This window comes from Gopherus evgoodei, chromosome 7 (genome assembly GCF_007399415.2).
Source record: "Gopherus evgoodei ecotype Sinaloan lineage chromosome 7, rGopEvg1_v1.p, whole genome shotgun sequence".
Classification (NCBI taxonomy): Eukaryota; Metazoa; Chordata; order Testudines; family Testudinidae; genus Gopherus; species Gopherus evgoodei.
This window is the reverse complement of record NC_044328.1, coordinates 82,081,553-82,108,362: the sequence shown is the minus strand read 5'-3', so window position 1 is coordinate 82,108,362 and position 26,810 is coordinate 82,081,553. Positions and strand designations below refer to the sequence as shown.

Genomic DNA, 26,810 nt, shown 5'->3' with positions numbered 1-26,810 from the left:
GATGGCCTGGGCCCCTCCTCTGCAAAGGGACCAACTGAAGGTGTTGGAGACAAAAGGATCAGGTGACCTCGTGGCCTGGGAAAGGAACTGAGCAGAGAGGAGGGGCTGGAGGGGTTTTGGAGTCTGGAGTTGGCTAGGGACGAGGAGTGAAGTGCAGACGTGGGGTTCTGGCTCACTGCCCCCCAGAATGGACCTGGCCAAGGGGTCCGGTTGGCTGTATCTACAAGCTCTGTTTTAGACCCTGTTCCTGTCATCGAATAAATCTCTGTTTTACTGGCTGGCTGAGAGTCACATCTGACTGCAAAGTGGAGATGCAGGACCCTATGGCTTCCCCAGGACCCCGCTGGGGCAGGCTCATTGTGGGAAGCGCAGGGAGGGGCAGAGGATGCTGAATGCTCCAAGGAGAGACCCAGGAGGTGAAAACATGTGAGCTTCATGCCCTGAACAAGTCTGCTCCAAGGGAGAGGAGGCTCCCCAAAGTCCGGATTGGCTTTGTGGGGAGCAGTTCCAGAGCATCGCCCGGTGACTCCGTGACAACTGGTGTCAGCGCTGGGATGTACTTCACCCCGTGAATGGCGCTGCTTGCAGTAAGTGACTGGGGAGCAGTAAAACAAAGGAGGGATAATGAGGAACAGGCGTGCTGAAGGCTCAGAGTGGGACGGTTTCAGGGGGCAGTTAACCTCTGGGAGCGTGTGACCAGCGAGAAGGACTGTTGGAGTAACGGGGTCCCCCTGAGGACTGCAGCGAGCAGTCTCAGGGGCGGAGGAGCTTGCCGCTCGACCCTGGGAGAGAGAAGGATTTTTGCAGTAGCAGGGTTCCCCTGGGGATTGCAGGACCAGTCCTAGGGGTGGAGGAGTCTGCAGCTTGACCCCAGCAAAGAGCTGGTGATCACAAGAAGGGCTGGCACACCAGGGGTTCTTCCTGGAAACCATGGGAGAGCCAAGAGCACACAGGCCTGTGAGTCCAGAGCCTCTTGGGAACGGTGAAGTGATGGTCTATCACCATCTCCTTAAGAAGGACATTGTGATCCTGTGCACAAAGAGAGAGTTACGCATGGGGAAGTTCACCAAGGCACAGTTAATTGTGCAGTTGGAGGGGGGGCCGCTCTGAGGAGCAGATTCCTGACCCAGATGGGACTACAAGAGGCTCTGGGAGCAGCTGGAGCAGCAGCCGGGCATCCCCGAGAGTCTGGTCCCCAACCAGACGAGGGTCTTCATGATCGGGTTCCCCATCAGGGCATCGGAGGCAGATGGGATGGGAGCAGAGTCCGAGAGAGCAAGAGCCCGAGGAAAGGCTGCAGGAGAAGCAGCAGCAGCATGGACTGGCGATGGTGGAGCAGAGAGACATAGGGGGCTGCCCAGGGGTCAGTGGGGAAACACGCCTGGGGTGGCGAGACCCAGGGACAGAGAGAACTGTGGTGGTGCAGTCGCAGATGCTGAGGGGCTGTGGGTCCTGGGTGAAGGTCCCTGGGGTGAAGCCCCTCACCCTGCCTATGGCCTGGATCCCTGTGCAGACCCAGGAGGGGTCAGACTGGCTGGTAGTTGGGGTTCTCCAGGATATTGGCTGGGAGGCCCTGTTGGGGGGTGACTGTGTCTCTTTGGGACAGGATCCAGGCCCCGCTCCTGTAACGGCCGAAGGTTTGAATTCAAATCCAGGGAACAAATTGGCTAAGATGGAAATGGTCAGTGAAAATGCAAATGACCTGGCTGGCAGGGGGGAGGGGCTGCTGGGCTCAGGATACCTGCTGGGCTCAGGATACCTGTCTACCCTAGGGCTGAGTGGGAGGGAGAGATGCTTCTCGCCCTCCTGCACACTGGAGCTCACGCTGGCTCTGATGCTGTGACCAAAGCAAGGAGCTCGCTGCCTGCCCCTACTGAGACAGCAAGGGCAGTGCTGAGCACGGTGGGCGCTGAGACCCCAGCTGAGTAGGGGGGACACCCAGGCAGGGCAGGTCAGTTGCCAACCAGGTTTGCCTGATCCAGGCGTGCTGCTGGGAAGTGATTACACAGCAGGGAGGGTGCTACCAGGGACAGGGCTCAGGGGGCTGTGACCCCAGGCCCAGCCAGCGAGAGGGAGTAGGTCCCACTCCCTGCCCCAGCAGCTGAATCCCAGACCGAGCTGCAGAGGGATCCCTCCTTGGAGAAGCTGAGGGAACTTGCTGGCCACAGCGCTGCGAACCCCCTTGGGGAAGGCTGCAGGGACAGAGTCCTGCGGGAGAATGGATTCCTGTACTGGGAATGGGCTCCCCCACAGGGAAGTAGAACTGGGGGGAATCGGGAGGCAGCTGGTGGTGCCCCAGGAATCCACAGAGATCTTGCCTTTCGAGCTGCTGTGTGGGAGGAGAGTGAGGGGACTCCTGGACCTGAAAGGGAAGGATTGGGAGGAGAAAGGGCAAGACTCCATGGGGGATCTCTTCCCTGAGGTGGGAGCCAATCTCCCCATCAGGTGTTCCCTGTTCAGAGTCACTGGGAAAGCAGCCCAGAACCTGGAGAGAGCGGTCAAGGACCTGCTGACTTTATATGGGATCCAGCTGTTCAACAGCCCATGGGCCTCACCCGTGGGACTGGTCCCCAAGGGAGAAAGGGTGATCTGGTTTTGTGGGGGCTATCAGAAGCTTAAAGCCATCACAGTGTCCAATGCCGACCCCATGCCTAGACCTGGGGAGATTCTAGACAAGCAGAGGGCAATGGAGAACTTGGCCCTGGTATACACTGATAACGTGCATCTTTAGCCAGAACTGGGAGGAATAGGTGTCCCAGGTGAAGAGGGTGCTGGGCTGCCTCAAGGGGGTGGGACTGACGGTAAAAGCTGGAAAGTGTAAGGTGGGGACGGCAGAGGTGTTGTATCTGGGCCACAAGGTGGGGAGCAGCTGCCCAAGCCCAGAGCTGGCCAAGGCCAAGATGGGGGCTCTTAACCAAGAGAGCCCAAATCGCACCCAGGGTGCTGGGAGAAGACCCCGTCCCAGTTTGAACCCCAGGGGTATTGGGGTGGCAAAAGGGTACGGGCCGCATAAACCTTCCCACATGCGGCCTGCGAGTGCCATCAAGCACACCCAACCTAAGAGAGGGCGCAAAACTGGACTGTCCTGGTGTAACTCACACCAAAGAATGGGAGAGATGCTGGAGCATCCCTGGGAACGTTGGTGGGTTCAAACTTCCCCAGGTCACTGGCTGAAGTGACCTCGCTCAGTTCAGTCTTGAAGTGGGGAGAAATGTGACGAACTTGGAATGTTCTTAATGTTTTCTTTGAATATTGTCTTGGTGCCTCAGTGTCCCCTATGCAGTTCTTAATATCTAGGTGGTGGAATAAGGAGGTGTGATTGCTGCAGAGCAAAGGGCCAGTGCACCTAAATGCCTGACACTGTCTCCTAGCAACTGATGGCCTGGGCTCCTCCTCTGCAAAGGGACCAACTGAAGGTGTTGGAGACAGAGGAATCAGGTGACCTCGTGGCCCGGGAAAGGAACTGAGCAGAGAGGAGGGGCTGGAGGGGTTTTGGAGTCTGGAGTTGGCTGGGGACGAGTGAAGTGCAGACTTGTGGGTCTGGCTCACTGCCCCCCAGAATGGACCCGGCCGAGGGGTCCGGTTGGCTGTATCTACAAGCTCTGTTTTAGACCCTGTTCCTGTCATCAAATAAACCTCTGTTTTATTGGCTGGCTGAGAGTCACGTCTGACTGCAAAGTGGGGGTGCAGGACCCTATGGCTTCCCCAGGATCCCGGTGGGGAAGTCTCGCTATGGGAAGCGCAGGGAGGGGCAGAGGATGCTGAGTACTCCAGGGAGAGACCCAGGAGGTGAAGATGTGTGAGCTTCTTGCCCTGAACAAGTCTACTCCAAGGGAGAGGAGGCTCCCCAAAGTCCGGATTGGCTTTGTGGGGAGCAGTTCCAGAGCATCACCCGGTGACTCCGTAACAATAGGCAGAGTTTGGGGGGCATGGGAAGGCGTTGTAACAAGTTCTGCCGAGGAGACTGCTCCCAGCTTGCACCCCTGAGGCAGGGAGTCAGAATGTTGTTTATAAACAGAGTGATTAGCAGGTGATTAAGATAAGCAAGGGCTGTTAGGGTGTTTCCTAAAGTTAAATGATCTGTTCTAAGCTTTGTGAACTGCAAAAAGTAGAAAGAACAAGAGTACTTGTGGCACCTTAGAGACTAACAAATGTATTTGAGCATAAGCTTTTGTGGGCTACAGCCCACTTCTTCGGATGCATGGAATGGAACTGATTTTTTACAATTGTTTCAATTATTATATTCAAGAGGTGGTAACAAAGTTACTAATATCTTTCTTTAGGAAGATAACTGATTTTTAGACACGAAATGCAGTAGATCTAATCTACCTGGATGTCAATAAGGCATTTGATATAGTTCCACATGGGACATTATTAGTTAAATTGGAGAAAACAGGGATTAATATGAGAACTGAAAGGTGGATAAGGAACTGGTTATAGGGGAGACTGCAACAGGTCATACTGAAAGGTGAACTGTCAGGCTGGAGGGAGGTTACTAGTAAAGTTCTTCAGGCATCAGTCTTGGGTCCGATCTTATGTAACTTTTTTATTATTGACCTTGGCACAAACAGTGCGAGTGTGCTAATAAAATTTGCAGATGACACAAAGTTGGGAGGTTTTGCCAATACCGAGGAGGACCCGAATATCGTACAAGAAGATCTTAGATGACCTTGTAAAGGGGAGTAATAAAATGGAATGATATTTAATAGTGTAAAATGCAAGGTCATGCATGTAGGGACTAACAACAAGAATTTTTGCTGTAAGCTGGGGACATATCAGTTGGATGTGACAGTGGAGGAGAAAGAGTTGGGTGTATTACTTGGTCACAGGATGACTATGAGCCACTGATGTGATGCAGCCGTGAAAAGGCTAATGCAATCCTAGGATGTATCAGGCGAGGTATTTCCAGTAGAGACAGGGAAGTGTTAGTACCATTACACTGGTGAGACTTCATCTGGAGTATTGTGTGCAATTCTTGTAAACTGGGCCATTAACAAGTTCAGGCTTGAAATTAGACAACCGTTTCTAACCATCAGAGGAGTGAAGTTCTGGAGCAGCCTCCCAAGGCGAGAAGTGGGGGAGAAAAACCTAACTGCAGGGCCGTCCCTAGCTATTCTGGGGCCCTATGCAGCCCTCCCTGCAGGAGGGGGTCAGGCCTCTGCGGGGAGGAGGGGGGCGGGGCTGGCTTGCGGAGCAGGGGGAAACCACCCCCTAGCACTCACCGGTGGCACGGCTGGGGCCAGGTCTGCACTTCCCACCACTGGTGAGTGCAGGCCGACCATGCTGCACTCCTCAGGGGAGTGGGGGTGGGGGTGGGGCTGGGAAGAGGCGAGGCGGAGCAGAAGCAGGGGCCCTGGGGAAGAGCCAGAGCAGGGGCTGGAGCAGCATGCAGCTGCGCAGGGCACCAGGAAATTCGGTGCCCTATGCAGCTGCATACTTTGTGTATGGGTAAGGATAGCACTGCCTAACTGGCTTCAAGATTGAGCTTGATAAGTGTATGGAGGGGATGGTATGACAAGACTGCCTACAATGGCGTGTGGCCCATTGGTGACTGCCTGTAGCAAAAATCCCCAATGGCTGGAGACGGGACACTAGATGGGGAGGGTTCTGAGTTACTACAGAGAATTCTTTCTGAGGTATCTGTCTGGTGGGTCTTGCCTACATGCTCAGGGTCTAACTAACCATCATATTTGGGGTCAGGAAGGAATTTCCCCCGGTCAGATTGGCAGGGACTGTGGGAGATGGGGGGGTTCACCTTCACATGGGGTTTAAACTAGTGTAAATGATGAATTCTCTGTAACTTGAAGTCTTTAAACCATGATTTGAGAACTTCAGTAACTCAGCCAGAGGTTAGGGGTCTATTACACGAGTGGGTGAGGTTCTGTGGCCTAGGTCAGACTAGTTGATCACAATGGTCCCTTCTGACTTCAGTAGGCATATCTGAGTAAGAATGTACATTAAATCTAACAAGTGTCCCATAAGTAACTTGGCACAAGATGTCAGAACCCATTAGTATTAGAGCTGAGTGGGTCTAATATTTATTTAATTTTCTTTCTTGATATAGGAATTAGATACAATGCTCCTGTCAGATATTTCTAAACTATTATCTGCAAAAACACTGGAGTTTTCAGTTGCCTAAGCCGCCCCTGGAATCACAGTGAAAGTTGCAGACCCCCCATCTGAAATGGTGCTACTATGGGCAGCCATGGAAGTTGTGTCCACCGCGTACGCACGCACACATGCACGCACACGCACACAAAATGTAGAAGTCAAACTAGACCTACGGACCTTAGATCTCCGCAGCCGACCCTCCCAAACTTTCAATGGTAATGACAGCTGCTCTGCACACCACAGGGAACAGCTCTCACAGGCTCCAGCTGATGAGCTGTGCATTGTGGGCAGAGAATTTGAAGTTTGATGCTGCCAATCCATCATGCTTCATTTTGCACTCTCTGAATCCAGACCTGCCAAACTTCCTGCTGAGGATTCTGGGTTGTGTAGTCCACCAGGCTACAGTTATTAGAATGGCTAGTAGATGGCATTTAAAAAACCCTATGCGTATTCATAATTACTACATAGAGCCCTGAGCTTTCTGTGGAGAGGACTGTCTCCAGTTATCAGAGAGTAATTTAATCATTGGTTCTTCAGCAGTTTTATCCAGCCCAGGACAATAGAAATACACATACATGCCCTCTTGTCAGCCACTGCTGTAGTTCTCCCATCCCAACCTCGTCCTCCCAAGGTGGCCCTGGGCTGTGATATGATGCCAGTCCCTTCCCCAGGTGGGTTGGGAGGCCGGGACATGCTTCACGCTCTGTCTTTGCTCATTGCAGGTATATCCAAGGGGCCTCCTCTCCAAAGGACATGGTGATCATCGTGGACGTGTGAGTGCTGCCTGGGAGGAATCTGTAGGAACCCTGGATTCCTTTTATGGGCAGGGCCTTCTTGTGAAATTCTCACCTAGCCAATCAACAGGCTGCAAATGGGTGGCGCCAGAGTGAGCCTGTAACTCTGCCACCCCCGCCTCCCTCAAGGGAAGGCTCTGGGGGGCTGCTGAGGAGCAGTGGGGTCACTGGTCATGCCATTCTCCCCTCTCCTGCCCTGTCCCTGCAAGCAGTAGTGTCCTGTATTCCCCACCCAAGAGCTATGTATTGCCTTGAGCCACATCACAAGCCATGCCCCCTCTGCCTCCTCAGGAGCGGCAGTGTCAGTGGCCTCACCCTGAAGCTGATGAAGACGTCAGTCTGCGAGATGCTGGACACCCTTTCGGATGACGACTACGTCAATGTGGCTTCGGTGAGTACCACTCTGAGGTGGGGAGAGGCGTGGGGAACCCTAGCAACAAGAGATGGAGAACACTCTTATGTTCATGGCCCACCAGCCTGTGCGCCACCGTTTAGTCTCAATTGAGCAACCAAATACTGGGACTCGCGTCCCTCCCACACTGACATGGCTCACTGGGAGCAAATTTCCAGACTACGTTTCCGTTGGCTAAATACCAAACCCATGTGACTCCCTCTCAATCCAGACTGCGTTGGTCTTTCTAAAAGAGAGACGTTCTGGGCTGGAATCGCTCGGTGGAGTTCTCTGGCCTGTGCTGTGCATGAGACAATCCAAACAGTCCCTTCTGCCTTAACGTCTAGGGAGCTGGGGACTGCGTAGCTAGTGATCACGGAGGCAGTGGATAGTTCTTATGGAGAGAGCGTTTCCAGGACCGTGGTGGGTGCTGGGATTGTTCCCAGATGAGCAAGACATGGAGATGCTCTTTCTTTTGAGGCCTTGTGCAAGAAATTCAGGAAGGTACCCCAGGCCCCTTCAAGCTGCTCTCACCATGTACAACTCCGGCTGAGGACACCTCTCCACCCTGGCTGAGCATCTTCAGGGAAAGGCAAAGGGGGACCCTCTGCAACCAGAGTCTAATGCAGCTCTCTGCAAAAGTGCCCCGGCCCCACTGCTTACACAGGGGATGGGCAAACCAGGAGGGGTGCAGCGAAAGCCTGAACTGATCCTGAGCCATGCTGGAGTTCAGCTCACTTTTGGGGCCATTTAGGGAACTGGGATAAAAATCTTTCTGGGGATTGGTCCTGCTTTGCGGAGGGGGTTGGACTAGATGACCTCCTGAGGTCCCTTCCAACCCAGATATTCTATGATTCTTGCTCATTTCCTTTCCCAGGAGCAGGGGCTCTGATGCACCATCAGAGAGTCTGTCCTGGCATGGCAGGGCCCTGATGCCAGTGCAGAGCAATTTCACATGTCCAAAGCGCTGAGCAAGCACCCAGAATTAGATGCCTGTTATCACCCCCTTTGTACTGATGAGAAAACTGAGGCACAGAGAGCTAAACCCCGCTGGGAGCTAGTGACCAGACTGGAATTAGAACTCAGGACCTCCCTAGCCCCAGGTCCTTGTTCAGGTCACTTCAGCATGAGATTTGGACAGTTCAGCTGAACCTGAAAGGTCCGTCTTACCCTATGGGTGCCCCTCTGAATGCTCTAGTCCTCTGGGCTTCTCCCGCCACTAGCAAACTACTGGCAAGGCGAAACCCTGGCCGCACTAGTGCAGGGATAGGATGTAGAAGTCTCTTCCCTGCCTGTAACAGCAGGCCAAGATTGCAAGCTGTCCAAGAGTCGCTAGGGAAGGAGATTGGCCACCAACCATGCATGTTGCACACCTGGCCCCAGTAGAGTGTAGTCAGACTCTCACGGGGTGTGGTCAAGCCCTCAGTCAGCTAGCGCATATGTTACCCTCCACACTATGCACTCACCTGGGATGAATATCGCACCCACTGCATCGTGCGTCCACCCTGTGCCTGCAGGCTGACTCTCATCACCAAGCAAAGACGGCATCGCTCCCCGCCACCTTCCCAGTTTGGCTCATCCCGGTAAGGGCAGAAGGTTGCCCTGGCACCAATCCTACATATTAATAAAACTGTGTCACACATGGCACACACACACCCCCACACCCCACTCCTCGTACTGTACAGTATCCATGATGGTTTGGCAACAAGGTAAATTGAGTGGCACTAATTATACTGTAACCTTTTTTATTGCTAACCAACAAACTGTAATTGTTATGTAGATACTCTCTATAGACAAGTAATCTCAGTACTACTGTGACAGTGGATCACTTAGCCACTAGATAACTATGTCGTTGTGACTGGAGCTGTGTACAGCGAGGAGCTAAGGAATTGTTATGCAGTAATTTCTCTGTAGAGTAGTCAAATGCCAGCTAATTACACTCTGCTTCTTGGCTGCAAAAAGGTGCAGCACCTGTGGTGCTCAGTCTTGCAGAGGTACAACAGAGAGACTGTGTTACTGAATATGGTCACTTGGATATGGACCCTGACCCTGACCCTGACCCCACACCGTCACGACGTGCACTCCAATTACTGGGTCACAGTGCACGCTTTCGTCAAAGAGTCGGGACATTTGTGACTAGCGTGGGCATCGTTTCATCTCTGTCCTCCTCCTCCCCTCCTGCTTGGAGGGTCTTGTCACCGGCCCATGTGTCTGAGGCCTCGTGGGGAGGGCTCCAGCGTCAGCATGAGTCCTCATCGACCTGCCTGGGTGCCATCAGAGCTACAGGAAATGACCGTGGTTCTTGGGATAGGATTGTTTTTAATGAGGGTTGCCACAGGCTCTTTTCCTTCCTCCCTCTCCATCCCATCCCTGAGCCAATTCACCCAGCACCTGACAGACCTTTTCAGCCACCCTAAAACTGCAAATCCTCCAACACCCATTAAAGAGGGTGTCAAACCCAAGTCCAGTGTCAACTCCCAGGGAGCCTGGATGACATCTAGGAGCTTGGCAGCTTTGCTGACACCTTAGCAAGGCTGGTGGAAAAACAAGTACCCTGGAAAACCTTCAGAAACACTAAGCCACCACCATTCCTATGGAGATCAATGGGATTTCTCAGTACCTTGGCAAAGCAGGCCCCGAGGCGGGTGGGGCCAGAGACATGTTAGTGCAGCAGGAGGGTCCTGAGATCCAGCATGGCAAGACCTCCATGGTGTTGCCGCACAATCAGTAAAGGCAACTGATGGTTTCCAGTGGGGTGATAGTGGCTCATGGTGTCACCAGCCTCCAGCACCCAGGAGTTAAAGCAACAATTGGTTCTGTAGTGACTGAGAGCTGGGAAGCAGCTTCGCCGCTCACAAAATGCCACGGCATCTGGGAGGAGACAAGCATTTTCTTTCTTTCTAGAAAGGGAAAGAGGGTGAGGGGGAATAGCTAGTCCCTCAGAGGTGCTGCCCTTTGCCTCGCATGGCTCCCGCAGCCCATTTACCATTTCTGTCACCTTTCCCTTCCCTCCCCTCTCCCAACGTCTCCCTGCCTTTGATCGACTGCAACCCACAAAACTCACCTGTGAGAAATAAATTACATGCTTCCCTTGCCGTTGCCCCCGCACCAGCTTTGACGGACAGTTTTCTTTGTGGGAGATGTTCATTGTGGTGACAATGGGATGTTGGCATGAGAGGCAAAGAGGCGGCTGGGACTTGGGGCTGGCCGAGGGAGATGTACAGCTGCATCCTCCTAACTAGCTTGGGAGATTTTGTGGCTCAGCAGGGGGTGCTCTGGGATCAGACTGGCTTCCAGCCAGGAAGAGCTCTGGCTTCCCGAGCAGGATCTAGTTAATAGGATAAATGTGGCTCCAGATAGTCGTGCTGCCGACTGGAGTAAGGTACTAGCCATCGGGCGTAAGGGGCTCAGAGTCTGACTTATCCCTCCCACCAGATGGGGCACAGAACAGTTTGGAGCAACGGGGATATTTTATCTGCCATGAGTCAGAAGAAATTGTCTCCTAGTCTCCACGCCCTCCCAGGGGGCATTAGGGGTCTGTCCAGAGTCCCCTCGTTTTTCAGGCATGTAGATGCCTCAACAAAAAATCTTGTTCAGGTTCTCCCCATTGCGGGGAAAGAGCAGACTTTGGAGACTGCTCCACAGACCTGGCATTAGGGCAGGCACGCGGGCTAGTGCTTCGGACCTGGGATGGCTGCAGGCAGGGAGAGCGCCCCATGGAAATGCAAACCTCCCCTTGGGAAGGGATGGAAGCTGGTGAAGGACTACTTGCAGGAGAGAGGCAGGTGCAAGAGGGAGTTGGAGGTGCTGGGTGCGGGCTCTGGGAGGGGGGTTGTGTGCTGGGTGCCGGCTCTGGGCCAGGACAGAGAGCTGGGGTGCAGGAGAAGTTTGGGGTGCAGCAGGCAGGCTGCCCTGGGGCGGGGGGCCAGAGAGGAGGATTCCCCTCAGCCCTCTCCCTGCCAGCAACAGTGAGCTTGGGGTGAGGGAAAGGCCCCGGCATGGCCCCCCTGGCACAACACTCACGCAAGCCCCCCCAGGCTGCTGCTCAGGAGGTCCAGCCAGGATACGCCCCCACCCGGAGTTGCCTGCCGGGGGTAGAGGCTGCTATGCACCTCCTCCCTCCATAGGTGCAGCAGCCTCCTCAGCCTGCCCCCAGCATTGCTGCCTTGTAGCCATCAGTGCCATGGCTGGCAAGAGAGCACAGCGCAGAACTGCAGGGGGCAGCCGCCCACAGCCCAGGGCAGGCAGGGATGTTCAGGGGAGGGGCACACACGGGTAGCAAATGGGGCCAGAGAAGAGACCCGGCCCTGAACATTAGTGAACCGGGCCCCTGGCCCTAAATTTGCTGAAGCCCAGGCACCACAGGCCATACAACTCGCTACCCCTGGGGCCCTGTCCCATCCCAGGCTGTTGCAATGGGATGTGTTTGGTGGCATCACATCTCTTAGAGTCTTTGGGGGATAACACAAGAGTCCTAGATGTTCAGATCATCTGGGAAGCTCAGCTTAAGATGGAGAACAGAGCAGAGGTCTTGGCAAAAGTCACAGAGGAAACTGCGACTTCTTGCATGTTGGCAATTGCAGCAAACTCTGAGGCTGTGAAGCTCCTAGGGGCCAGTTTGTCCCAGCAGCCAAGATATGTGATGTTCCTGTCAGCCAAAAGGTGACCAAGATGTACTAGTGACCTCCCTGAGGACACCTCTCCAGCCATCACCACTAGAGCTCTGAGCTAACCAGGCAGCCAGATGTCTTATGGCAGGCAGGTGATTCTCTAGACCGGCTGTGCTCTCAGGTGATCAAGGCCTCTCTCCCATTCTCTGGGATGACTGAAGAAGCGGCATGTCTGGAGCTGAGACTCGATTGCCCCCAGAGTCGAAGGTCTATTGTCCAGTTGTCAGTATCACCAGCCAATGTGGCTGCAGGCCTGGAGCTCATTAAAAGAAGTCCAGCTTGGCAGATCGATGGCTTCCGCTTCCCAACACCCCCCCTTAGGTCCAGGAGGGGAAGTACATGAATAAGGCATGATCCACTGTAGCCCAGAGAAAGACTCCCCTCGGCGGGCATCGGATGGTATCCAGAGTGTGATCCTGAAGGTGCTGAGCACTCTGGCACTGCTCCAGCAAAGCAGCCATCCTAGGTGCCTGCTGTCACATTTGTGTCTGAGTACCTAACACTCTTTAACATGTTAGTCCTCATAACAGCTCTGTGAGGCAGGGTAAGGCTGTTAGCCCCATTGCACTGAAAAGTACCGGGATTCCCTATCATAACCTTATTCCCAGATTTGGACCTTAGCGTCCAAAATATGGGGGTTAGCATGAAAACCTCCAAGCTTAGTTACCAGCTTGGACCTGGTACTTGCTGCCACCACCCAAAAAATTAGAGTGTTTTGGGGCACTCTGGTCCCCCTGAAAAACCTTCCCTGGGGACCCCAAGACCCAAATCCCTTGAGTCTCACAACAAAGGGAAATAATCCTTTTTCCCTTCCCCCCTCCAGGTGCTCCTGGAGAGATACACAGACACAAGCTCTGTGAACCTACCCTCTCCGTTCCCAATCCTGGAAACAAAAAGGACTTTCCTATTCCCCCAGAGGGAATGCAAAATCAGGCTAGCCAATTCAACACACACCGATCTCCCCTGATTTCTTCCTCCCACCAATTCCCTGGTGAGTACAGACTCAATTTCCCTGAAGTAAAGAAAAACTCCAACAGGTCTTAAAAGAAAGCTTTATATAAAAAAGAAAGAAAAAATACAAATGGTCTCTCTGTATTAAGATGATACAATACAGGGTCAATTGCTTAAAAGAAATATGAATAAACAGCCTTATTCAAAAAGAATACAAATCAAAGCACTCCAGCACTTATATTCATGCAAATACCAAAGAAAAGAAACCATATAACTTACTATCTGATCTCTTTGTCCTTACACTTAGAAACAAAAGATTAGGAAACAGAACTACTTCTCCAAAGCTCAGAGAAAGCAGGCAGCCAGAAAACAAAAACCTCAGACACACAATTCCCTCCACCCAAAGTTGAAAAAATCCGGTTTCCTGATTGGTCCTCTGGTCAGGTGCTCCAGGTGAAGAGACGTTAACCCTTAGCTATCTGTTTATGACACGCCCCCCAAATTGCAGACAGTGGGGAATCTCACTGGCGGCGATTTCCTTCTAGAACTTGAAAATAAACAGATTAATACAACACATGCACCTTTACATATACTACTAAGTATATAACTAACAGACTTTTACATTTTAAGAACACTTTTTAACTACTGGATTCTGGGAAACTCTCACGGGAGAGTGCATCAGCAACTTTGTTAGAAGCTCCTGTGATGTGTTGAATTTCAAAATCAAAATCTTGGAGAGCTAAACTCCAACGAAGAAGTTTCTTGTTGTTCCCCTTGGCAGTATGAAGCCACTTTAGTGCAGCATGGTCAGTTTGTAGTTTGAACCGCCGTCCCCAAACATATGGCGTAGCTTTTCCAGGGCGTACACAATGGCATAGCATTCCTTTTCACTGACTGACCAGTGACTTTCCCTCTCAGACAGTTTCTTGCTGAGAAACACGACAGGATGGAAGTTGTGATCTGTTGCTTCCTGCATGAGCACTGCTCCTATACCACGCTCAGATGCATCTGTGGTTACTAGGAATGGCTTGTCAAAGTCCGGGGCCCTGAGCACAGGGTCAGACATGAGCGTTGCCTTAAGCTGGGTAAAGGCTTTTTGACACTCATTAGTCCACTTAACGGCATTTGGCTGGGTCTTTTTGGTCAGGTCGGTCAATGGGGCAGCGATTTGGCTGTAGTGTGGTACAAATTGCCTGTAGTATCCGGCCAAGCCTAAGAAGGATTGGACCTGTTTCTTTGACCTTGGGACAGGCCACTTTTGGATAGCATCCACTTTGGCCTGTAGGGGGTTGATGGTTCCTCGACCCACCTGGTGCCCCAGGTAAGTCACTCTGTTTTGGCCTATTTGACACTTTTTGGCCTTAACAGTTAGTCCTGCCTGCCTGATGCGCTCAAAGACCTTTTCCAGGTGTAGTAGGTGTTCGGGCCAGAAATCTGAAAAAATGGCCACATCATCGAGGTAGGCAACTGCAAATTCTCCCAGTCCAGCTAGTAGACCATCTACCAGCCTCTGGAAGGTGGCGGGTGCATTTCGAAGGCCGAAAGGAAGGACATTGAATTCATACACCCCCGCATGGGTGACGAATGCTGACCTCTCCTTGGCAGGTTCATCTAGCGGTACTTGCCAGTACCCCTTGGTTAAGTCTATTGTAGAGATGAACTGGGCACGTCCCAACTTCTCCAATAGCTCATCGGTGCGTGTCATTGGATAGTTGTCTGGACGAGTTACCGCATTTAGCTTACGGTAGTCCACGCAAAAGCGTATTTCCCCATCTGGTTTGGGTACCAGAACCACTGGAGATGCCCATGCACTGGTAGATGAGTGGATTATACCCATCTGTAGCATGTTCTGGATCTCCCGTTCTATAGCAGCTTGGGCATGAGGAGACACCCGGTAGGGTGGGGTTCTGACTGGGTGAGCATTACCTGTATCAATGGAGTGGTATGCCCGTTCAGTCCGTCCTGGGGTGGCTGAGAACAGTGGGGCGAAGCTAGTGCACAGCTCCTTAATTTGTTGCCGCTGCAGACGTTCCAGGGTGGTTGAGAGGTTCACCTCTTCCACGCCACCGTCTTTTTTCCCGTCGTAGTAGACACCGTCAGGCCACTCAGCATCATCTCCCTGGACTGTAAACTGACAAACCTGTATATCTCTGGAATAGAAAGGCTTGAGAGAATTAACATGGTACACTTTAGGCTTTAGTGAGGAATTGGGAAATGCTATGAGGTAGTTTACAGCTCCCAGGTGCTCTTGGACTGTGAATGGCCCTTCCCATGATGCTTCCATCTTATGGACCTGTTGCGCCTTCAAAACCATAACCTGGTCTCCTACCGTGAAGGAACGTTCTCTGGCATGTCTGTCATACCAGGCCTTTTGCTCTTCCTGAGCATCCTTTAGATTCTCTCTAGCAAGGGCTAAAGAGTGTTGGAGGGTGCTTTGTAGGTTGCTCACAAAGTCCAGAATGTTAGTTCCTGGAGAAGGCGTAAACCCCTCCCATTGGTGCTTCACCAACTGTAATGGCCCCTTAACCTCGTGACCATACACAAGTTCAAATGGTGAAAACCCTAAACTGGGATGTGGTACAGCCCTGTAGGCAAACAGCAACTGCTGCAACACTAGGTCCCAATTATTGGAGAATTCGTTGATGAATTTTCGTATCATGGCCCCCAAAGTTCCATTGAACCTTTCCACCAGGCCATTGGTTTGATGGTGGTACGGGGTGGCAACCAAGTGATTCACCCCATGAGTTTCCCACAGTTTTTCCATGGTTCCTGCCAGGAAATTAGACCCTGAATCTGTAAGGATGTCGGAGGGCCAACCTACCCTGGCAAAGATGTCTGTTAGGGCCAGGCACACAGTGTTAGCCCTGGTGTTGCCTAGAGCTACTGCTTCTGGCCATCGGGTAGCAAAGTCCACTAAAGTCAGTACGTACTGCTTTCCTCTGGGCGTCTTTTTTTGGGAAAGGGCCCAGAATATCCACAGCTACTCGCTGAAATGGGACCTCAATTATGGGGAGTGGCTGGAGAGGGGCCTTGACCTGGTCTTGAGGCTTACCCACTCTTTGGCATACCTCACAAGACCGGACATCACTTGGCAACATCCTTGCCCATCCCCTCCCAGTGGAAGGACTTCCCCAACCGGTCCTTGGTTCTGTTCACCCCAGCATGGCCACTGGGATGATCATGGGCTAAGCTTAAGAGCTTCCCCCGGTACTTAGTTGGAACCACCAACTGTTTTTTGCGGCTGCCATTCTTCCCGGTGTCCACCAGAAAGAATTTCCTTGTATAAAAGTCCTTGGTCTATAACAAACCGGGATCGATTAGAAGAGCTGAGAGGCGGTGGGGTGCTCCGTGCCGCCGCCCAAGCTTTCTGAAGGCTGTCATCTGCTTCCTGCTCAGTCTGGAACTGTTCCCTTGAGGCTGGGGTCACCAGTTCTTCCTCAGACTGTGGACTTGGGCTTGGTCCCTCTGGAAGCGATGTAGGTGATGGGGTTGTTTCCGTTGCTGGTGAACCGCTCTCCGCTGGTGCACCTGAGGTTATTTCAGGCTCTGGCTGAGCCTTTTGGGTATGGCTGTCTTTTGCTTCGGCCAGTTCTGGCTCGTTGGCACCCTCTGGCGTTGAGGTTGAAGATGTGGTTGCACTTGCTGGTGCTGGTTGCTGTTCCAGTTCCGGGCCTGGGACTGGAGATGCTGTGGCTGTTTCAGTGGTAGGCATGGAATCCGGGTCCACTACCTCTGTTTGGGTCTCTGGTAACACAGACGGGGCCTCTGTGGACGGCTCAGGAACAGGAATGGGTCTGGAAGCTTGCCTGGTTTGGCTACGTGTAACCATTCCCACTCTCTTGGCCCGCCTCACCTGGTTGGCCAAGTCTTCCCCCAGTAGCATGGGGATAGGATAATTGTCATAGACTGCAAAAGTCCACATTCCTGACCAGCCTTTGTACTGGACAGGCAGTTGAGCTGTAGGCAAGTCTACAGCTTGTGACATGAAGGGGTAAATTGTAACTTTGGCCTTTGGGTTGATGAATTTGGGGTCAACGAAGGATTGGTGGATAGCTGACACTTGTGCCCCCGTGTCTCTCCACGCAGTAACCTTCTTTCCGCCCACTCTCAAATTTTCCCTTCGCTCCAAGGGTATTTGAGAGGCATCCGGGCCTGAGGATCTTTGGTGTGATGGTGGTGTAATGAATTGCACTCGCATGGTGTTCTTGGGACAGTTGGCCTTGATATGTCCCGGTTCATTACACTTAAAGCATCTTCCATCTGATGGGTCACTGGGTCGAGGTGAGTTACTGGAGACTGGTGAGGTGGAAGGGTAGGGTGTCTGTGGCTTTACTTGGGTGGTATGTGGGGTCTTTGGCTGTCCTCGGTTGTAGGGTTTATGGTCTGTGTGCCCCCTGGGGTAATCGTTCCCCTTGACAGTAGCTTTCTTGCTTTCTGCCAGTTCCATCCATTTGGCTCCAATCTCCCCCGCCTCAGCGATAGCTTTGGGTTTTCCATCTTGTATGTACCGTGTGATGTCTTCAGGAACACCATCCAAGAACTGCTCCATTTGTATGAGGAGGTTCAGTTATTCCAAGGTTTGAATGTTGTTTCCTGTTATCCAGGCCTCATAGTTTTTTGCAATGTAGTAGGCGTGTTTGGGAAATGACACCTCTGGTTTCCACTTTTGGGTTCTAAAGCGCCGACGGGCATGATCTGGGGTTATCCTCATCCTGTATCTGGCCTTGGTTTGAAAAAGTTTATAGTCATTCATTTGCTGCTTAGGCATTTCAGCTGCCACCTCAGCTAAAGGTCCACTGAGTTGTGGCCTTAATTCTACCATGTACTGGTCTTCGGGGATGCTGTACCCAAGACAGGCTCTTTCAAAATTTTCCAAGAAGGCCTCGGTGTCATCCCCTGCCTTGTAGGTGGGAAATTTCCTGTGCTGTGGAGCAATAATTGGCGCCGGGTTGTTAGGGTTGGCTGGCACATGCAGCCCAGCTTTTGCCAAGTCCAGTTCATGCTTTCTCTGTTTTTCCTTCTCTTCATCTTCTTTTTGTTGTTTTTCCATTTCTCGGCGGTGGGCCAACTCTTCTTCTGCTTGTTTCCTTCGGTAGGCCACCTCTTCTTCTTCTAGTTTTCTTTTGTGTGCTGCCTCTAAGGCTGCCTGTTCTCTTTGGTAGGCTGCCAGTTTGATGCTTTCTTCCTTTTCTTTTAGCTCCAGTTGTCGCCTGTGTTCAGCTTCTTTGAATTGGACTTCAGCCTCCATTTTTGTCTTGGTAGACATGGTTCCTGTTTTCTTGTGTTGGGGTGCCCTCCGGTGTTTCTCTTCTGAACTGCAGGCTCTGTTGCCTCCTGAAGTCTGCCTAGCAACAGTGCCTTTAGCTAATCTTCAAGGTTAAGTAAACCTGAAAAACCACTTTATTTGCATTTATATAGTGCTGGTATGACTCTCAATGGGAGTGCTATTGTGTGACAAAAGACTCGTGATAGCCCTTAACGACTTCTTGCTTAACATGCAAGCCACAAACTGCCAGAGAGAGCAGAGAAAAAAAAAATTCTCTCTGGTTCCCTTTTAAAACCAAACTGTTCCTCTCTGCTAAAAAGCCCTTAGCAGAGAAAAGAAAAATATAATATTCCTACTGGCTTCTGGATTCTGTCTATATCCCACCACTGCTGCACCATATCATAACCTTATTCCCAGATTTGGACCTTAGCGTCCAAAATATGGGGGTTAGCATGAAAACCTCCAAGCTTAGTTACCAGCTTGGACCTGGTACTTGCTGCCACCACCCAAAAAATTAGAGTGTTTTGGGGCACTCTTGTCCCCCTGAAAAACCTTCCCTGGGAACCCCAAGACCCAAATCCCTTGAGTCTCACAACAAAGGGAAATAATCCTTTTTCCCTTCCCCCCTCCAGGTGCTCCTGGAGAGATACACAGACACAAGCTCTGTGAACCTACCCTCTCCGTTCCCAATCCTGGAAACAAAAAGGACTTTCCTATTCCCCCAGAGGGAATGCAAAATCAGGCTAGCCAATTCAACACACACCGATCTCCCCTGATTTCTTCCTCCCACCAATTCCCTGGTGAGTACAGACTCAATTTCCCTGAAGTAAAGAAAAACTCCAACACGTCTTAAAAGAAAGCTTTATATAAAAAAGAAAGAAAAAATACAAATGGTCTCTCTGTATTAAGATGATACAATACAGGGTCAATTGCTTAAAAGAAATATGAATAAACAGCCTTATTCAAAAAGAATACAAATCAAAGCACTCCAGCACTTATATTCATGCAAATACCAAAGAAAAGAAACCATATAACTTACTATCTGATCTCTTTGTCCTTACACTTAGAAACAAAAGATTAGGAAACAGAACTACTTCTCCAAAGCTCAGAGAAAGCAGGCAGCCAGAAAACAAAAACCTCAGACACACAATTCCCTCCACCCAAAGTTGAAAAAATCCGGTTTCCTGATTGGTCCTCTGGTCAGGTGCTCCAGGTGAAGAGACGTTAACCCTTAGCTATCTGTTTATGACATGCCCTCTAAAGACTCACCCACAAGAAGGCAAAGAACAAATTCAATGTTCAGTATTATTATTCCTTACAATCTCATGATTTTTAAGCCAATTTTGTGATTTTTTTGGAGGCTTGACTCCTGATTTTTAACCTCTTGGGGTTGGCAGTACTGGATTTGTTCCCAGTCCTTTCAGTTCTTTCCTCTCCAGGGGTTTATAATAATAAAAAAACATAATTAGCGCTTCTCAAACAGTTTTGCAGACATTGTTCCGGATTCTAGACCCTGCTGTGTGCTGCAAAGCAGTCATGAAGACTCAGCTCCCGGCGCATCCCCAGGGGGCCGTTTGGAATACAAGACGAATGGCGCCAGCATGCCCTGAGAGGTTTTGCAAACTGATTGGTCCTCAGTGCTCCCCACAGGCCCCGCACAGCTCAAATCCTCAGGTGGCTAGACTGAGAAATGTACCTCCTGTCCCAGCCTTAATATCTTTATGGAGGATTAGCTGCAGCTGCTGACCCCAACTACTTCCATTCTCAGCATGATCTGCTCCCAGGACAAGCGATGATCTCTCCTTGGACAGCATCCATTATTGCTGATTGATTTATATAGCACCGAGAGCATGCCAGGTTTATGTGGTCCTGCCTCAGCTCAGGGGCTGGACCAGATGACTGCTCAAGGTCCCTTCCAGCCCGATATTTCCAGGATTCTACAAGCTGACCTGTGCAGCCACCTCCAGTGAACGATGTCTTGCAGCAACATTGTGAACTCATCACAACTGACGTTGCATAGGTCCGTGCCCTGCCCTGATCACACCCAGCGAGACAGCCTGCTGCTTTCTCGGCCCTTTGGCCTAGCCTAGCGGGAGTCAGGAGTTGCTCTTTGTCCCACATGCCCTCTGGCAGGAAAGTAATGAGTGTAACCTGCCTATTTTTGCTGGATCCCTGCCTCCCTATTGAAAGTTCTGTATTTCCAGCAATCCGTGAGCCCCTGCTCTGTCCATCCTCTCACCTCTGCTCCCCGATGGGAGATCAGGCCTCTCCGTGCTGGAGCACAGTGCAGGACATTTGCTTAAGTGGTTCTGCCACCTTGTGATAAGGCACTCAAATGTCCTGCAGAAATCCTACCCAGAGATGCTCAGGGAAATCACAGCTTTCTCCATGGACAGATACATTCTGCTCTTGGTTACACTGGTGCAAATGTCATCTAACTGCACCCAAATCCAAGCAGTTCTTCCAGAATTTACACCATCATAACTGAGAGCCAAATTTGGCTGTGTGATTAATTGGGCCCTGACTTTCAGCAAATGGGGAATGAATCCCACTTCTTTCTAGACATCCATTTCTCACTTGGGGGGATAGCTCCTACCATTTCTCATTCTTTTTCTTCCTCCTCCCCCTGTCCTGTTCAGGAGCTGTGATGATTTTCTAGTCTCAGAGGAAGTCAGGGGTGTGGAGGAAATGGGCAGGAAATGCTTTCTCGAGGCCTTGAGCATGAGCTCACAGCTCTGTTGGCGTGTGTGAACAGCTGATAGGGTAACTAGACAGCATCAGGTTAGGAATCACCAGGCTGATCCTGGCCCACTTGTTGTCCCTTTTGTGTCTGTAGTGAGGTGGTGTGGCTCCCCTCCGCCCTGGAGTGGGACGAGCCAATCCGGAGACGAGTGGGCGGAGCTAGGGAGCTCAGAGACCGCCCCTCGGAGGGTCAGGCAGTGACCCGGAAGTATAAAGGCTCATTAGGGAACCAGCTGCTGGGCACGTCTCCAGCCTAGCCCAGGACTGGGAAACCCCCGCGGCCCAAGGTGCACAGCAGGACTGGTCTGACTTGCCCTGCACCCGCTACCGGGAGGAGTTGCTGGGCCTGCCCCATGCTCACTACCTGGAGGAGTTGCTGGACCTGCCTGGCACTCACTACTGGGAGGAGTTCCTGGGCCTGCTGCTCACCCACTACCCTGAGGAACCCATGGTGATGGACCCCCTGAAGGACAACATCCTGACCCAAGAACTACTCAAGGGGAAGTCTGGAAGGAGCCCACGGGCAGCTGACCCTAGTCTGGCTGCAGCACTGCCAGAGCTGATGTCAGTGCATTGCAGCCAGGATCCCCACTGACACAGCAGCAGGTCTTCTGCCACTGCTAGGGCCCTGGGCTGGGACGCAGTGGAGTGGGAGGGCCTGCGTCCCTGGCAGTCTCCCCCTCTCCCAGGCATTGGAGGCTTGGGCCTACTGTCATTGCTCAGCCCTGCCTGAGCTCCTGACTCCGTATTGCCCCGCCCTGACCTAGGGCCTGGGCTTATTGCTACTGTTTATACTGCCAGTGCTCAGTATACTGTTTATATTGCCTGACTCATTGTCTTCCCGCCCTGCCCCAGGGCCTGGCGGTTAGGAATCACCAGGAAGCCCAGGAATCACCTGGGCTTACGATGCTTATTCCAGTTACCATAAGGTCCTCCAGGAAAGCCTCCTGCACTAATTCCCCAAACCTCAGCAGTGTGCAGTGAGCTGGTGTGGCTCCCCTCCGCCCGGAAAGGGTTGAGCCCCGGCCAGCACCTCTACAGTGCCCCTTCTAGCAGCACAGAGGGGATGGGGAGCTGCCCTGACAGCGCAGCTGGGGATTCTCCAGGAGTGGGTGCACACCTGGCTGCCCTACAGCATAAAGGGTACTCCAGGGGCAGGAGCACACTGCACTCTGAAAACCCTGTGCTGGCAGGGGACAGTACACCGACTCCTCCCTCCTGCAGCACATCTGAGAGTCTGGCCCAACAGATTGTTAAGAGACCCATTTTCTATCTGTCTCAGGTAGTTATACAGCCCCTGTCACCAGCACCTCACACCCCATCTGAGCACATCACAATCTCCAGTGTATCCTCTCACGTCCCTGGGAGGCAGGACAGGGTAATTGGCCCCATTGTACAGATAGGAAACTGAGGCACAGCGACTTTCCCAGCATCATACAGTGTGTCTGTGGCTGAGCAGGGAACTGAACACAGGCCTAGCCACTGGACCATCCTGCGTGTGTAACCCTGGTTGCTAATAACCCAACAGACTAAATCTGAAAGCTTTTTCAGACTGAGTCATATCTGGGCTGTCTTCAGCTCCCCACATGAGTGCTGCTGTATTTGCATCATGTTTTCTGTGTGCTTTTCACTCAGCTTGGAGCAATGAAAATAGGCTAGTCGGGTTCACTGTGGCTTCTAGTCAGCTTTGCTTCCTGGTCCTCCTGCATCAGCCCAGTACTTCCCTGTCTGGGTCACAAGGGCCATGTCCAGTTTTAAGGAAGCTGTTTTTTACTGGACTGTTTGTTTAAAATGGGAACATTTCTAGTCGCCTTAGCTGATAAGTCTTGTTTTTATTCAACCTAAATTTTAGGGTCTAAAATGTTCCTGCCAGTGTCCCATTAAATAAGTGTTATGGGCTGAAAGCAGTGTGATAAGCAAGATATGATTCCAGGCTCTTTGGAAATTACTGGTTTCTAGGAAGGTGATTATAGTATTTTATTGCCCTTTTATTCTCCTGCTCATTTTCTATCTCATTTATTTAAACAGAAGCAGAAGGAGCACGTCTGTCAGATTGACAATGGGAATTTTGCAGTGCAGATGCAGTGGGGTGGATTGCTGAGTTGGTTTGTTATGATACTGGCCAGAATTTTCAAACTTGGGTTCCTGAATCCATATCTAGGCTCCTACATAAAAGTGACCTTGTTTTCAGAAGTACCAAGTAACTGCAGCTGTGGTTGAAATCATTCAGAAGTGCTGTGTCCAGCACTTCGGAAATCAGACTATTTAGGTGCCTAATTATTGATTTAAGAGTCTAACTTCAGGCACCTGGGTTTGAAAGTGTTGCCCAGTGTTTTCACCTCTAGGTCACGGGTTTTACTTTGTCCTAAATCCAGGTGCCTCAAGTCACTGCCAGCTAACGGCCACTTGGTGGCCTGTGTGAAATGAGTTTGTGATCTCAGTGCAGCTCTCGGGGCTGGATCCAAGGTCCACGGAAGTCAGTGGAAGGACTCCCAGTGGGCTTTGGATTATTCATTCATCCGCCCCCCAGTGACAAGGTATCCACAAAACACACAAACCCACTATCTGAACTAGCACTAATTGCCCCACCCCCCTTGTTAACAATCTCACAAGGGGGATAAGGTGCAAATTTGCCCAAAGACTGAGCTGTCTAGAGCAGGGGTTCTCAAACTTGGGGTTGGGACCCCTCAGAGGTCAAGAGCTTATTACATGAGGGGTCGCGAGCTGTCAGCCTCCACTCCAAACACCACTTTGCCTCCAGCATTTATAATGGTGTTAAATATATAAAAAAGTGTTTTTAATTTATAAGTGGGGGGGTCGCACTCAGAAACTTGCTATGTGAAAGGGGTCACCAGTACAAAAGTTTGAGAGGGAATTGCTGCCTGGCAGGCATTCTCCAGCAGAAGTTCACAGACCAGCTTCCTTGGGAAGGTCCTAGTGTTCCTTTATTACACGACTGTACTCTTTAGCCATGGGCCAGATCTGCAGGGCACCACAGCACTGCTTGACTCGGCTTCTCTGCCGCCCGCTGCTTGACTAGGCAAGGCTCCTCTCATCTCCCCATTCCTGCCAGTCATAAGCTGTCACTCCCTAGCTCCCCGCTCTGCCCAGGCCTGCAGGGGAGGATGCAGATTTTACGCCCAGCTCTTGAAGATATTGTGGAAACATTCTCCTGGGTCCTGCAGTACGAGATGGCCCCTGTTTCTATCCGGGATAGATTTTGACTCTCTGTTTACATGTTCCTTTTATTGGGCTAGATTTTTGTCATTACAGGCAGTGTACTGGCAGTTACGCTGATACAGATCCATCCCAGCCACGCCAGGTACAATGGCAGGTGAAATGATTTTAGCACAACAGGGACTGTGAGCTGTTAGGTGTCCCATGGAGAAGCCCCAAGTTATGAGTGCTGAGCAGTGCTGGGAGCTGTGATTTATAACCTGCCAAGCATTTGCCATGGGGGAGGCGAGTCTTTGGTTCTCTTCTTGCCTCCTCTCCGAAGCTGGTTGCCTTTCAGTTGGGGATTACAGCATCGCTGCTGCAGTTCCCCCTCCGCCCCTCCAACATGCTGTGACACTTGGTCCCTTTCCCTCTTTCTTCCTAGTTTAACGAGAAGGCAAAACCTGTGTCCTGCTTCAAGCACCTGGTCCAGGCCAACATCCGCAACAAGAAAGTCTTCAAAGAAGACGTGCAGGAGATGGTGGCCAAGGGGACGACTGATTACAAAGCCGGCTTTGAGTACGCCTTTGACCAGCTGCAAAACGTAAGCCTGGGACTCAGACCCGGGGCCTTGTGGGAGGGGGGCTTTAGGACTCAAACACAAGGGCTTCCAAAGGACAAAATCCCAGGTAGTTCCAGGACTCAGACTCTTGGGTTTTGGGGGTGGGGGCTCCAGGATCCTGACTGGAGGCTTCCAGGTGAAGTGCTGGGCCTCCGAGCAGGAGGCTAGGACTATTCACTGCCAGATGACTGCAGCTCATGAGCCTGAGGACTGTGTTCAATCAGCCGTTTGCAAGAGGCTACCCCCGTCCTGTGACTCTGTGAACTTCTCTCCTCTTCACCTGGGGATCTCAGGAGGCACTGCTTGGGCGAGTATCCTCACACCCTTCAGGCATGTCTGTCTTTACTCACCTACGAGGTGCTTCACCATCTACGCTGCTATTCATACTCATGCTAGGTATATACACTACACGACACTGAAAGAAGCGTGCCATGTCAACGTACTCTAAGTATAAGACAAGAGACACCAGCTGGATACGACACATGAGGAAGCACAAGGAAAAACCAGGAGACAGTGCTGTCAAAACAGACCTTTTGGAAACAGGAGATTCTCCCATGGCCTCTGCCTGGCAGCTGGACATGCTCTAGCCTTGTAGGGAAAGGAAGGGCTCTAGCTCGGAAAGGAAGGGCTGACCTGAGACTCCAAGAGGGAAATTGAAAGCTTCCCAATTTCCCTCTTGGAGTCTCAGGTCAGCCCTTCCTTTCCGAGCCTCCTTGTCTTCAATGGGATCTTCTTCCAAAATCCATTAGCAATGGGGTGGAGCCCATAGGCCCAAGCAGCTGCCAAGCCACAGGGACATCCATGTGGGTCCCAGTGTGGACCTTTGCTTTGTAACATGGCTGATCCTTCCTCGGTACAGAGCTCTTCAGTCCCTCAGGCCCCTCACACCCTGGCCGCCAGCGATCAGCTTTCCAGTCACTAACAGGCAGTCCTTTTCACCATCCCCTTCAGTGTCCCCGACAGGGTGCGCCTTGGATTGCATGGTGTTCCCTTCACCTCAGGGCTCTCACCCAGCATCACATGCAGCTGCTAAGCACTGCGTGAGGCTATCAGCAGTGCCCAGGCTGTCCTGGAGCAGGGCTGTCCTGGGGCAGGGCTCTGCTGGCAGGACCTGCCTGCGTTACTGCTGCAGCCCTGGCCAGATCAATGGAGAGTCTCAGGGATTGGAATTTCAGCTTTCACAGGAACAGCTGCCTCTTACATTTCATTAAAAAGTTCACAGGACCAACATGAGAGAGCTCGGCTCAGACAGCCGCCAAGGCGGTGGGCCAGATAAAGATGAATGGCCCTATTAATCACTGAGCAGTAATAGTCACAACATAATTTCTGTCCAGACAGCCCCAACCCACAGTTCACCTCCACCACCTTCACCCCTGGAGAATCAGGCAGGGAAAACAGATTTGTCATGGCCACATGGTGAGCCAGGGCTGAGTCCTGCATAGAGACAGAGAAATCTGTACACACACATCTTGCTGTACTCACACTCACATGTACACACACCCTGCTGTACTCACACGCCCATGCACACATTGCTGTGTGCATGCACATACACTGCTGTACCCGCACGCACGCACACCTTGCTGTACTCACATGCACACACTGTGGTACACATGCACACACACACTGCAGTACACACACATGCACACACTGCTGTGCATGCATGCACACTGTTGTGGACACAAACACACGCACACACATCTCTGTTTGCAAGTGGAAGCGCGCAGGCTGGCTTGCAGCCCTGGGCACCCACATGGATTGCAAACCCTCCCTGGAGAGACAGCGAAATGCAGCCAAACCTGACAAGGGAGTTAGGTAGATTTGGGTTTGTCACCATCTGAGCAGCAGGAGAGACAGGTGTATAGGAGAGGAATTACCAATGGCTGCCCTGGTGCTCCCGGCTGCCCCAGCTTCTCCCAGCAGAGGGTGTTGTGGGGAGTGGGGGCAGGAGCCCAGGCCATGGGGGGAGCTCCCAGCTACATCAGCCCAAGCCTCTCCCAGCAGGAGGTGCTGTGAGGATGGGACAAGACCAGCTACTCCAGCCCCAGCCTCTCCCACTGTCCGTGGTGTGCCTAGCTGAGCGTTCTTCCAGTTGCATGTTGCTCTTTTC

The 26,810-nt window shown here is 51.8% G+C and overlaps 1 protein-coding gene across 2 annotated transcripts in view; it reads left to right on the top strand.

Annotated features, from left to right (window-relative positions):
• Nucleotides 1-26,810, top strand: part of CACNA2D2 (calcium voltage-gated channel auxiliary subunit alpha2delta 2) — a 667,269-nt gene that overhangs the window by 553,817 nt on the left and 86,642 nt on the right. For both annotated transcript variants that reach the window (XM_030569197.1, XM_030569196.1), the window contains exons 9-11: nucleotides 6,834-6,884; nucleotides 7,197-7,296; nucleotides 24,527-24,685. In XM_030569197.1, the coding sequence (XP_030425057.1) occupies nucleotides 6,834-6,884; nucleotides 7,197-7,296; nucleotides 24,527-24,685 (310 nt within the window). The remainder of the gene's footprint in view (nucleotides 1-6,833; nucleotides 6,885-7,196; nucleotides 7,297-24,526; nucleotides 24,686-26,810) is intronic.